The following is a 12406-nucleotide window of genomic DNA, read 5'->3' as shown; positions in this document are numbered from 1 at the left end:
TGTGTAAGTATGTACCCAAAACAAGTACCTTGAATTCCACTGGAACACATACAATCAAAAAAAGAGCAAGTTCAGCAGTTGTGCCTCTAACAAGAACGTGCTGCTTACACCACATACTAAACATGAACCAATAACTTCAACGTTTAAAGGTAAATTATACTGTTCTGCAGGAATTTTGTGCCACAGTAAACTGGGATGTGACATCTACTTGCAAGTGACTAAAACATAAAAGGAAAATTGTCACTTTTAGACCCACCTTTGGGAGGGGGGAAACAAAGACCTACAAGATTTTACGCTCTGAATCACGACCACATAAAAGCAGACTTATTAAGAGCCCACTATTTTCATATTGCTCCAATGCTTACTCAAAAAATAAAATAAAAAAAAGGCTAGCATAAGATTGTCCAAATAAACAAAACTAAAGTTATCTAATAAGCTATGAAAACTTTATCCAGTTGATTCATAGCACACCTGACACAACATCAAAGATAATATGCTTTGTGCTATTCTAACACCATATGCCCCAATAGAAGACAAAGGCAATGAAGTAGAAATAAATGTTGATGGACTTGATTTAAAAAACATTCTTAGTTAATATAAGATATCTACACACCTTAGGGGGGAATTTTATATCAATGTTAACATCGCTGGTCTTAAAAGCAAATCTAGTTAAACAGGAGCCATACATCCTCAGTGAACAGTCTGGAAGAGAGAGAAGCGTAATTATTTAACAACTAGTAAATAAATTACTCTTCAATGGATGACACGCACCTTGCTTTAGATACTGTACCTCCCAGATGGCACTCCCAGATTACTGAATATTGAACAACTTTCTCACTCCTGTGAAGACTACTCACTTCCATAACACAGCATCACAGGAAAATGGATAATTCAAATAGTGTAATTACCAAATGTCCAAAATTTTTCAAGGTGTTCTAAAGTATTTTTGCAATGCAGCATCAGTTTTGTTTGTTCTCAATATAAAATTAAATATAGAATATTAATAACTGTCACCATCTCAGTGCAGGATTTTAATTAACAGCTTTTGTTAACTACAGCTTGATTTCATTGTAGTTAGCCAATTATAAAATTCTGGGTTGCCTCATACACTTTTATCAAAAAAAAATGTTATATGTGGTACAATCTGTTAATTACATTAGCAAGTTCCTATGCACTACGAAACATGCACTTAATACCTAACTTCAATATAACCTGAGACACAAAGTATATTACCTATATATTAAGTGTTTTCATAGTTAATACAGTTGCTTACCTGCAAAGATATACAACAGACCTAAACTAATTAGAAAGTAACTATTCAGCAATAATAGGAGAAATGTCATTCCGCTCCATAAACAGTAATTTAACCCACTTCATGATACAATTTTTGTAGATGAAAACTTTCTTGTAATATATAATAGGGCTCTGACATATTTATGTCAGCCAAAAATTGAGACTATTCCCAGTTCCTTCCAAATCCAACACCCTGCTCAAGCAGGGTCACCTACAGCAGGTTGTCCAGAACTGTGTCCAGCTGAGTCTTGAAAATCTTCAAGGATGGAGATTCCACAACCTCTCTAGGCAACCTGTGCTGGTGTTCAACCAGCCTCACAGTGAAGGTTTTTCTCGTATTTTTCGTAGTACCTTTATTTGTGTTCCGACCAAACTCTCTCAAACTGAACAATAACAAAACAATTCTTAAAAGAGAAAATAAGTCTTACGCATACACGGCTCCAAGCAAACCATTCTCTATTTTTCACTACTTAGAAACTAGCCCTCTCAAAATGAATTTCTGTATGGTAAATAATAATAATCATAATAGTGGTAGTAGTAGTAGTAGTCATAGTAATTACTTCCAATGGCTTTTCATAGTACTAAGAATTCTCAAGCTCGCAGCTCAAGAGAAAATCACGCCAGAACATCCCATGTTTTCTACATTGTGCATGTATTAATTTTTTCCTAATTTACAACTTAGGAAAACACATTCACTGAAACATAGCAGGCTTTGAAACGGGGAATAACAAATTGTCGTTTACTACTACAGGCTCCCCCTCCACTACTACAACACCTCCACATCAGCTCATCAGTCCAAACAAGTCAGCCAGCCAAGTAACACTAACATAGTAATTTTCATGAGTATTTATGTAAAAGTAATAATTTCCTTTGCTTTGTCTTATGCTAATATACTATCAGTGGAAAACTCAATAGTGTGTCAGAACAGAAGTTTGCACTAGGAGACATATGGCAATATTATAGAGCAAACAGATTAGCAAACCTCCACCCTACAAGCCCCTGTTGTATTCAGCACCTTATGTTTAAGCATATATTTAATATAGCTCCTAAAACTGAAGCTGATCATCCTGCAGCAAACAAAAAAAGAAAAATCCTTCTTACTACTGTATTTTTATAGACCAAAGAGAAAAAAAGAAGATATTTCTAAAATAAAAGGACAGTATAGAATATCAACCCAGTTTCAATATAGATGAAATAAGAAGATGGAAAACTTATTTTTTGTCAATACTACTTTGTTCTGTTCGGATTCACTGAAAAACAAAACCATGGTTAACATAATGTCAACATTACCATAGCTCCAAAAATCAGCTTTCAGTGTACTAACTATAGAAGATGATAGGAAATCAATGCAAAAAACCAAATGCCAAAGATTATCTTATTGTTATATGATTTTATTTTCCAACAGTAGTATAAATTAGATTTGAACGTTCAACATGTCCTATTGAAGTAACATACTGTACTTCTGAAGGGGGAGGAGGGTAAAGACTACCATTCAACTTATCCAGACAATTTTTACAAACTTTATTAATACACTGAACTTTATTGACCCACTGAAGCAAAAAAAAAAAATAATAATGGGACTAATCATTTAACTTACTCAGACTTTTTTTTTTTAATTATTCTTATTTTTAATCAACATAAAGCATTCAATCAAGAAGGCAGCAGATAAGTTATGATAGTTATACGCGGTTTAGTAAATGTAATGTTTAGACCTGTTTAAGACAATTCAAGAGACTTTGGGAAGCTATAGTTGCTCTTAAAGTACACCTCTCCCCATTTTGGGACCCATTAACCGTAATATAAATGAGAAGAAATACCTGTTAAACAATAACCCTTGTTGATTTTAATGAATTGTTTTAATGAACAGCTACTGATTAGTACCTGCAGATATTTCAGATCACAATTAAGTACTGAAAACATCTCATATTCTTACGAAAACCACTCATAGGTCTGATTTTTTTTTTTCCTAAAACTATGCTTCAAAAAAAATTGCCTCATGCAACTTTTATCTGCCCTGGAAGATGTTATAAACAACTGAAGGACTGGTAGGAAAAAAAAAATTTACATTTCAGACTCCTTCTCATTTTCCCTCCTGCTATATTTATATTAGTTTAATTAAGTATAGTTGGAACAAAAAAAAAAATAAATTTCTCTACTGTAACAGCCCCAGATACTCAGTAATGCTAGGTAAGGTATAGGTGGAAAGGTTTGTAGGACTAGAACCTGAGGGAGATCCTCAGTGGCTGAGGATTTAAACATGACCAGGAAGGAAATATTTCATGCCCTGGAAATTTCCAATCTTCATCAGAAATCATCACTTTAAAGAGGACCAAGAGCTTCAATAAACACATACCAGAAAGAAGCAAAAATAAGCACAATCATATTTTCCTCTTTTTGTAGGTTTTTTAGTTCCTTTAAATCAACTGCTAGTCTGTATTAAAATGCCTGTACATATTATTTTTATATAATATAGAGATAATTTAACCCCAAATGCATTAATTCACCATTAATGAAGGTATCAAAATCTTTGCAAAACTGAAAAATTTTCACCTAAGGAAAATGGAGAATTACTATGAATACCTGGTAAGGGCTGTTGAATAATTTTCTCCATCTCGTTTACAATTTCTTGACGAATTCTGAAGTCATCGTCTGATATGCCTTGTTCGTTTGCTGCCTCAATGAGTGTAAAACTCAGAGCAGCCAACTGTGCAGAAGAGGGGGGTGGAAGGGCACGCAGCTCATTTTCTTCTTGTTTTTCCTGAATAATTGTTGGATGATAAAAGTAAAAACTAATATTTTAAGAGAAAAAGGTTATCTCATACTATTGCATGATATCAGAACGTATTGTTTGCTGTTTGTGTTCCTCTATTTACATGGTGTCCTCACCAAACACTTTCAAAGGTAGGAACTCTGTCCGGTCTAACTGGCAAGTGTACTAGTCCACAGAAACGACAGTAGGTGATCAGTGTTTAAAAGAGAACATGTTATTTCACAGCTGGCAACTGGAGAGGAAATCTGCTGTCTTACATTCCTGAACCACATTTTCTGACAGTTCTGAAACAGAATTCATCCAAGGAAATGAAAAGCTGTAATTGTCCCTACATAATAAAAGTAACTGAGCTGAGAGTCACACATTTTTTCAGAGTGGATTGTACTTGAAGGAAAGATATGAGAGGCAGAAAAGTATTCCTTGCTCCAAGAAATTTTGGTAAGTTGAGTCCCACTGCTGCCTAAACAGCTGGTGCCAGAAAAGTGCTATTTTTAGTGCATCAAATTATAATCAATTTAATCCAACAGCAAGAAATACATCAGATGCATCAAGTCATTTGGGAGGAAGTAGAACAATCACTTGTTTCACAAGCGACATCAACTAAATGTAATATGTGATTGACAACAGAAATAAATAATAACCAGAAAATAATTATGCACTAAGAAGACAGAACCCAGTATAAAAATGTTTGGTTAGTTCTAGGCTGCATCTCTCAACTCTTCCATTCTTATTTGAACAAATTTAGCATAAGAAAAAGTATATGCACTTTCAAGGGCTGTGGGTTTTTTTGATGTCACTGCTACAAGGTTTTTCTTGAGGGGGGAAGCCACAGCTGCTGCTAATTTGATAGTCCTGTATCCCACAGTTAGAGCTCTAAGTAGGTATATTTATGAAGTAACATTTAGACAGTTACATACCTCTTATCACTGTAATGTGGCACACAACATAAAGCTATTTGAAGACAAGTGTTAAAAACTGACACCACTCCCTGCCCTCCAGCATTTCAACTCAGTAGTAAAGAAACCTCATTCCTCAATTCTTATCTCCATGCCCAGATGAAAAGCATGGTACAAAAGCGTTTCCATATCAGACATGGGGCTGGTTTGTTGCCGTTTTATTACATTTTTGTTCCATGACGCAATTTAGCAGACAGCAAGAGAACCAGAATCCTTTACAAATAATAACTGAACATAATACAAAAATGTTACTTTCTGAGATGTAATGGATTTATGACATTCAGAGTTTTCCAGGAGATGGCTTGCACATACAATAGAATTAAAGCATTAATTACAAACAGAAGTATGGTAAGAAATTCATGGAAACAGGAGTAAGTAATTGACTGAATTTTGGGGAATGGTTGTAGGAGGAGTAATATTAACCATCTGAATCACAAAACCACACATTCTGGGGAATTTGTAGCTCTTCATCAGCATTTACAAAAAGGGTTCACAAGAAAATCTGTGCACCTTTTATTGGATTTCATGCTTGTAATAGTCCTTTAAATTACAGCAAACAGTAACACCATGGTATCTGATAAGGAAACGGTTTATCTCTTTGAAAGCCTTAGAACTGTTTTTCATATTAAACACACACATAAACCCAGGAAGATGATGAATGACTCAGGAACTGAATTCCTCCCTACTTTAACTCTCCTTTTTTAGTCTAGACATACTATCCACACTATCAACTCATCAATCATGGAAAGGATGTAGATAAAAACTTCACAAGTCAGACAAAAGAGGAAAAAATAGAAAAAAACAATATCCCCAACCCCACCTCCAGTCCCTGGTACCAACAATATTCTTTTTGGAAGAAACAGAAAAACCAAATATGTTTCTAACCTAAGTTACCTTCCATTCTGTTAGTAAAAGTATGATGAACTGCCCACTACTCAGAGACACTAATTCAAAAGCAAAATATTCTTTCCTCTCTGCCTGGACAGATCATCAAGCCCTTCCTCTCAAGCAGAAAAAGAGCAATAGAAATTTGTGGATCTCTGCTCAGCACACAAACTTTCACCTAAATGAAGATGACGAAAGAAAACATACCACATAACAAAAAAAAATCTTACAAAAAAAAAATTAGAAAAAAGGAAAAAAAAAAAAATCAGTCAAAATTTTATGTGTTAACTTACCATTATATTTTTCTTATGACGTTTTTCTTTAATATGCTTGTGAGCTCCCTGGATATTTTCAATGTGAACTAAGCAGAGCTTGCATAGATACTGACAGTTGGTGTATTCCGGGGAGCGCTGAGGAAAAATGGCCATAGATTAAAAGAAAATGTTTCTGCCAACAGTGTCTAAAAAACTCAATTCTTTGAATAACTTGTATTTAACAATTATGTAAGACTCATAATGTCAAGGTGCTTTGCAAACATTAAGTAATCTCCAAAAAAACACAGTGGGAATGGATTTCTACCCATATGACAAGTAGGGAGCGCGAGGAAAGGAAGTGAGATGACTTGAATATTACACTTCTCAGTAAATTTTAGTGATGCAAGATTAAGACTGAAGAGTTTATGCCTCTTAAGGCTGACCTAAAGGCCAGTGAGCCATTCCTTTGTCAGCTCAAGCTTTTAATAACTATGGATTTCTTAAATCTCAGCATCTATCCTCCTTTCTCTGATGAGAAAATGGGAAGTATTCATCATATTATCTACTATACATGTTATGACAGATGGTGTTGTTTGGCTAGCATATTCACAGCGTACTGTGCAAGTACTGCATTTTTTGTTCTATTAAAAAGGGTGTGGCTGGCCAACAAGGAGGAAGATAGCCGGTTTCTGACTTACTAATGACTGACTATACGCTGAATAAGGTGGGATCCCCTGACAAGGGGTAAGATTATTCCATTTTCATGAGTAATTTGGGATGCCCAGAATTGGAGAAATATGCGTAACAAGCACCTTTTTGTACAGAGAGATGTACGAAATTGGGAGAGATGGAGTACACTAATGGAGAGCTGCCACCTGGGAGACCCCTGAGAGTCTGAGCCTCAGGAGATGATGGGGGATGGAAATCACTATTTTCCTAGGGTCTGAGAGAGGATACTGTGGAGTTTATTCAACCAGGAAACCACCAAGAACTACCAGACTAAAAGGCAGAAAGGACCACCTCTGCAAGGATATGAGGTTGTTCGCAAATACTCCACTTTAATCTGTCTTATCCTGCAGTTGTATTTTCTTGCTCTAATAAAACACAGCTATAGAGACTGGAAACTTTTTGGTATATATGCTCACTGCAAAGACAAAAGGCCCCCAACAAAAAGGCTGAGTTTTCCTCCAGACTTGTTAGCATTTTTCCAATAACTGTTATCAGTTATAACTGAGAGAGAAAAAAAACCTACTTAACTTTTTCATCCTAATTCTAATACATCTATATTTACTAAAACCGAAAGGTATACTGAAAACACCAGATGTTTAAACAGTGACATAACAATGAATGAACAGAGAACACCATTTTAAGACACTAAGGTGGACTGTAGATCAGTTAAACAAATTTGACTTACTATACGGAAACCTAAACCACTGCTAAATTTGGGCAAGTTTTTCCACTTACCGAGTCTAATCTTTTGCTTTTGGGAAAAAAAAAAAAAGGTGTGATACCCTCCAACTGCAGGGTAAATACAACTTTAAAATAACATGGTCATTATGCTTTTATTACTCATACTCATCATCCTTATTTCCTATGAGACGGATACCTAGTAAGATGAAATTAAACATACTTATGGTAAACAAATTACAGACAGTTACACTTGGCTAGCTTGGAAGATTCAAGTATTCGATACCTGATGATTGAAGTAGATCAAAAATATTTTACCACTCGTCTAAAACTGAACGAATATCAGCAATGATAGTATTTTTAAAAAATGGGTATTCCTTTACAATACTGATCTGCAGTATTATGTCAACAGATGTTGCCAGAAAGGTTGAATCATGTAATGCCTTTTATTTTGCCTTTATTGTAAAGTCTTTTTTAACCATCTAGTTATGGTTAACACCAATGAAAGGGGCAAGAACTCAAAATAGCAAGACCAACAAAAGCTACAGACTACTACTTGAGTAAGACAGATGCACCCAAACAATTCAGGCCTCATGAAATTTGTGCTTGGATATTCAAGGAGCTAATCCATCTCAGCGCCTGTTGTATTTTAAAAAAACTCACTGAGAATGAGAAGGTTCTAGATCACTAGGAAAGAGAAATTTAGGAATATCTTTAAAAGGCTAAAGAGGATGAGCCAAGGAATTAGAGATCAGTCAGAATTAACACCCAGAAAAATGCTGTAACAAATTAAGATATTAATAAGCACATAAAACCAGGTCATAGGTGACAAACTGATCTGCTACAAGCAAACTGCACTAAAATGATTTTAGGGTTCCTTTTTTAAAGACAAAAATCATAGGGCTTGAAGAAACAACAGCAGATGTTGTATCTTGAAGTTGCTGTCACTTGTCACAGTATCAGTCTCAAAAGGAGACCACAAATACTACCTAAATAAAGAACTAAGATGGGAGCAAAACCGCTCAGAAAACTGTCCTCAGAGCACACATACCTAGACTGGTTCACCACCAGTCTAAAAGCACGTGCTGAGTATTTTTCAACAGGGGTCCTTCTGAAGTCAGAAACATTCATATTTTCATTTAAGATTTAGGAAATGCAATAGAAATGCAATGCTGACTACAAATACGAAAAGATACCAAGTTGGAAGAGGTTACAGACGATGTAAAATGACAAAAATTCAGTGATCATAAAAAATTAGAGAAATGGAAAAAAAAAGCTGCAATCAAGTAATATCAAGCCAAGTATCGTTCCTCCTTAGGTATTATCAACTGCAAAAAATACAGGGCTGGGAACACCTGATCAGGTATTTCTTAAGAAAAGGATATGGACAACACTGCTGGTCAAACTACAAGGCAACATCCTACTGCTGCTAAAAAAGCAGATATCCTAAACACAAATGCTGTATTTCAGACAGATGAAGCCAGCTTTCCTCTTTATATGTAAGACCTCTGCTGAAATTGCATGTCCAATTTTGGATACCAGTTACATGGTGGATGCTTACATAAAAGCAACAAGAATGAACCAGTGCCTAAAAACCCCCTAAATACCGAAGAACAAAGACTGAGTCTAAGGAAGATAAGGCTGCAGGAATGGTAATGATATTCAAATGTGTAGAAAGTGGCTGAAAAAAAAGTAATAAACTTATCTTTATTTTCCTAGGACAATATATGAGGGATTAAAATGTTGCAAGAGACACTTACATTAGACATTAAGAATAGCTTCTGGGTTACCTATACTGGCTTTGAAATTTGTTTCACTGGAGATAATATTAAGAACAGTTTAAAGGAACATTTTTAAGGAGTCATCTTTCACATAGATGACTCAGACTGGTGGAAGGTTAATATACTGAAGATAGCGCAAGGTTTCTTTTGATACTGTATTCTGAGTTTCCAGGTAACAAGACTTTCTAGAAAATCTTAGGTAAGTAATGGAACTGTAAACCCTCAGGTGTGTAGAATTAAAAAAAATACTGTTCTACAAAGGCTACATGTGCCACAAAAGGAACACTAAGTTTTCAACCCACCTCATCTGCCACGATGGATGACTAGTCAACCACTAGGGATAATATCTTACATCACTCTAGTATTTCATTATAAAGAAGAAAGAAACAGAGGCAACAGGCTCTAGTAGAAATACTACCCAACCAGAAATATGGTGAAGATAATGAGAGAAGACACCCGTTTTCTTTTTTATCTGATCAACCTACTTTTTCAAGTCGGGAGATATAATCTCTTTCCAGACGTTCTTCAGCTTGTTTCAATCCTAGTTGCTGTTCAGCTGTCAGATTAGATTCATCAATAACAGCAGTGTTTTCTAAATAATCAGCTTCCAAAGTGTGTTCTTTAGTTGATTCAGAATTCTTTATTTTACCTAGAGAAAGAAACAGTTATTTTCTTCAGAGTAACTCAAGGAGACGAAAAGTGAAAGTACAGAGCAATTAAGAGCATCTCACTAAGCAGCCGGACACAAGTTAGAGCTACGCTCCAATTTTTTGTCCAAAGGCTGGCCAAAACCACCTTAGATGTTAGAATCTTTCCACTATGTTAACCAGTATTTTGGAGAGACTTCAGAGACTAGTCTGCTACTAAGAGTGTTACCAAAAAGAGGGGAAAAAAAAAAAAAAAGGTAGATTCATTTTGTTTCAGTCATAAATTCACAGTCTCTGTTAAGTTATTCGAGGCAAGAAAGGGTTTTTTTGTTATGCAGAACAGAGTACGTGAGATCCTGATGCTCTGCTATAACAGAAATAAGAAATATTAGGCTTAAAATTTTTCACAGAGTACATTTTGTTAAGGAAAGAGTCACAGAACTGCCTTATAGACATTCACCCAAACTATCTTACAGAGCCAGGCACCAGGTATTTCAAGCCTTCGATTTAGAAGGCTGCTGGAGCTGCATCTGTACACACCGCAACACCTCACCACCCATGACTAGGAACCATGGAGCTCTGGAACGTTGCTACTCACAAACATGCAGGTCAATTCCAAAAGGCCAGTTCCTCCAGATGCCTATAAATTGTTCGTAGTCCACTAATTTGTACAAACATCTACATCTTGAACTATTCCACTAGTTTTTACATCAGCAAAAGTGAGGGTTCTTTGTGTTGGTTGGGTTTTTTTTTTTTTTCTTTTTTTTCTTTCCTTTCAAATGAGATCTGTGCCCCCAGATTAGCTAGGAATCAAAATGGAGCAAGTTTTCAAGTCCTGGTTTCTCAGTAACAGATGGTGCCTACAGTACATGATGGTGGTCTACAAAGAGCTGACTGCTCACAGGATGCTGCCATTTCAACTAGTTTTTCCCATTAAGTTTTATTAAGATAGCTAAAAAAATATGCACTTAATATTTTCCTAGTATTTCCATACAAGCAACTGCTGTAGCTGTTGTAATACTGGGAAATACTTCAAATAGGAGGTCTGCACTGGCACACTGTCTTAAAACAGCATTTTTATTAGAAAAAACTGCATTTTGAGAAAGTGTCACAAATCCTGAACTAAAGGAGTTAACCTGAAATGAGACAAAGCCTGATCCATATATTTAATTCTGAAATTGAAAAATACGTATAAGAATTGAACACTCATAAGGGTAACCACTGATGGATGGTATGTATTCCAGAGCTCCCAAAATTGAAAAGCCATCTGCCAAAACATACTTTAAACGTTTTTAGTAACAAAAAGAGCATGACAATCACAGAAAAAAAGGTAAATGTTTTCCCCCTACCTATAAAAAACCCAACTTTTCTTGCAGATTTTTCCCCTGATCTTTCTGAAAAGCAGTAATAGGTGGCATTTCCATAAGTGGCAATATTATTATGAAGGGTTCTCCCCTCCCAAGACACTATATTCACAAAATTGCCTGAAACCCACGCACACGAAGTATCTTGCAAAGATTTTTAGGTCTTTGGCATGAGAAAAAAGGGACAGCTATTATCATAGTCTCTTATTCTCTAAGTAATATGCTTGTATTAGTAGTATGTTCTCTCTAAATGCAATCAGCAACTTACTATACGTGAAAAAAATACGCAAACAGAAAGATTTCAAAGCCCATTTCAGATTGTTAACAGTTTTACCAGAAGAAAAATGAATAAAGTAGTGTTGAATAATACTCACTGAAGTCATCAGACTTATGTTCCATTTTTCTTTGATCTGAAGCAGTCTTACCAGGATCACCAGTCTGATCAACACTAGTCTTCAAAGTAGGAACTCCCAGTGGATTTTCCAACACCAGTTTTCCTTTCTGTGTAGCTGTTAAGCTTTCCACACTGACCCCATTCCCTGAAACATGGGAGCCTGGAAAGTTTTCTCCCACTGGCTGAGTTTTTGCCTGTTTCGGGTTTTCCGCTGCTGCTGATAAATTAGAATTTTTTTTTGCTTTTCCATGACTTCGATCCTGAACATTTGACCCCATATCTTTAGTTCCAGGAATACAACTATTTACTCTGCACGATTTATTTTCTCCTTGTTTGTCAGAAGAAACATCATTTTGTTTACTTTTTTTGCTGCTATTCCCACTTGGAGAACTTCTCCCAACATCCTTCACAGATTTGTCATTTCTATTATGTTTGTAATTTTGATTATTTGTAACTTTGACTGCTTTGCCTTCCTCACAGACAAGACGGACAGACTTCCTTGGGTCATGATTTCCATTCTTTGAGCTCTTGGCCTCTTCCATTATATTGAAGACCTGCTTCTTCTTTCTCTTGAGACCACTTTAAGTGCAATTCTTCAGCAATTTGCAGTTGATTTTAAATCCACTGTGCAGGCAAGGATCGTAGCTGATTGTCT

At 35.7% G+C, this 12406-nt stretch overlaps 1 protein-coding gene across 1 annotated transcript in view; it reads right to left on the bottom strand.

Moving 5' to 3' along the window:
• Positions 1-12406, bottom strand: part of ZCCHC11 (zinc finger, CCHC domain containing 11) — a 40090-nt gene extending 27684 nt beyond the window's left edge. Inside the window, exons 1-5 of the mRNA XM_009884615.1 lie at positions 11732-12406; positions 9832-9995; positions 6198-6314; positions 3874-4051; positions 614-702 (exon numbers count right to left, since the gene is read on the bottom strand). Of these exons, the coding sequence (XP_009882917.1) occupies positions 614-702; positions 3874-4051; positions 6198-6314; positions 9832-9995; positions 11732-12293 (1110 nt within the window). The 5' untranslated portion in view covers positions 12294-12406. The remainder of the gene's footprint in view (positions 1-613; positions 703-3873; positions 4052-6197; positions 6315-9831; positions 9996-11731) is intronic.

The sequence above is a fragment of the Charadrius vociferus genome, unplaced genomic scaffold (genome assembly GCF_000708025.1).
Source record: "Charadrius vociferus isolate BGI_N301 unplaced genomic scaffold, ASM70802v2 scaffold163, whole genome shotgun sequence".
Taxonomy (NCBI): Eukaryota; Metazoa; Chordata; class Aves; order Charadriiformes; family Charadriidae; genus Charadrius; species Charadrius vociferus.
Note: the sequence above shows the minus strand (reverse complement) of the source record. Positions and strands in the feature narration are given on the sequence as shown.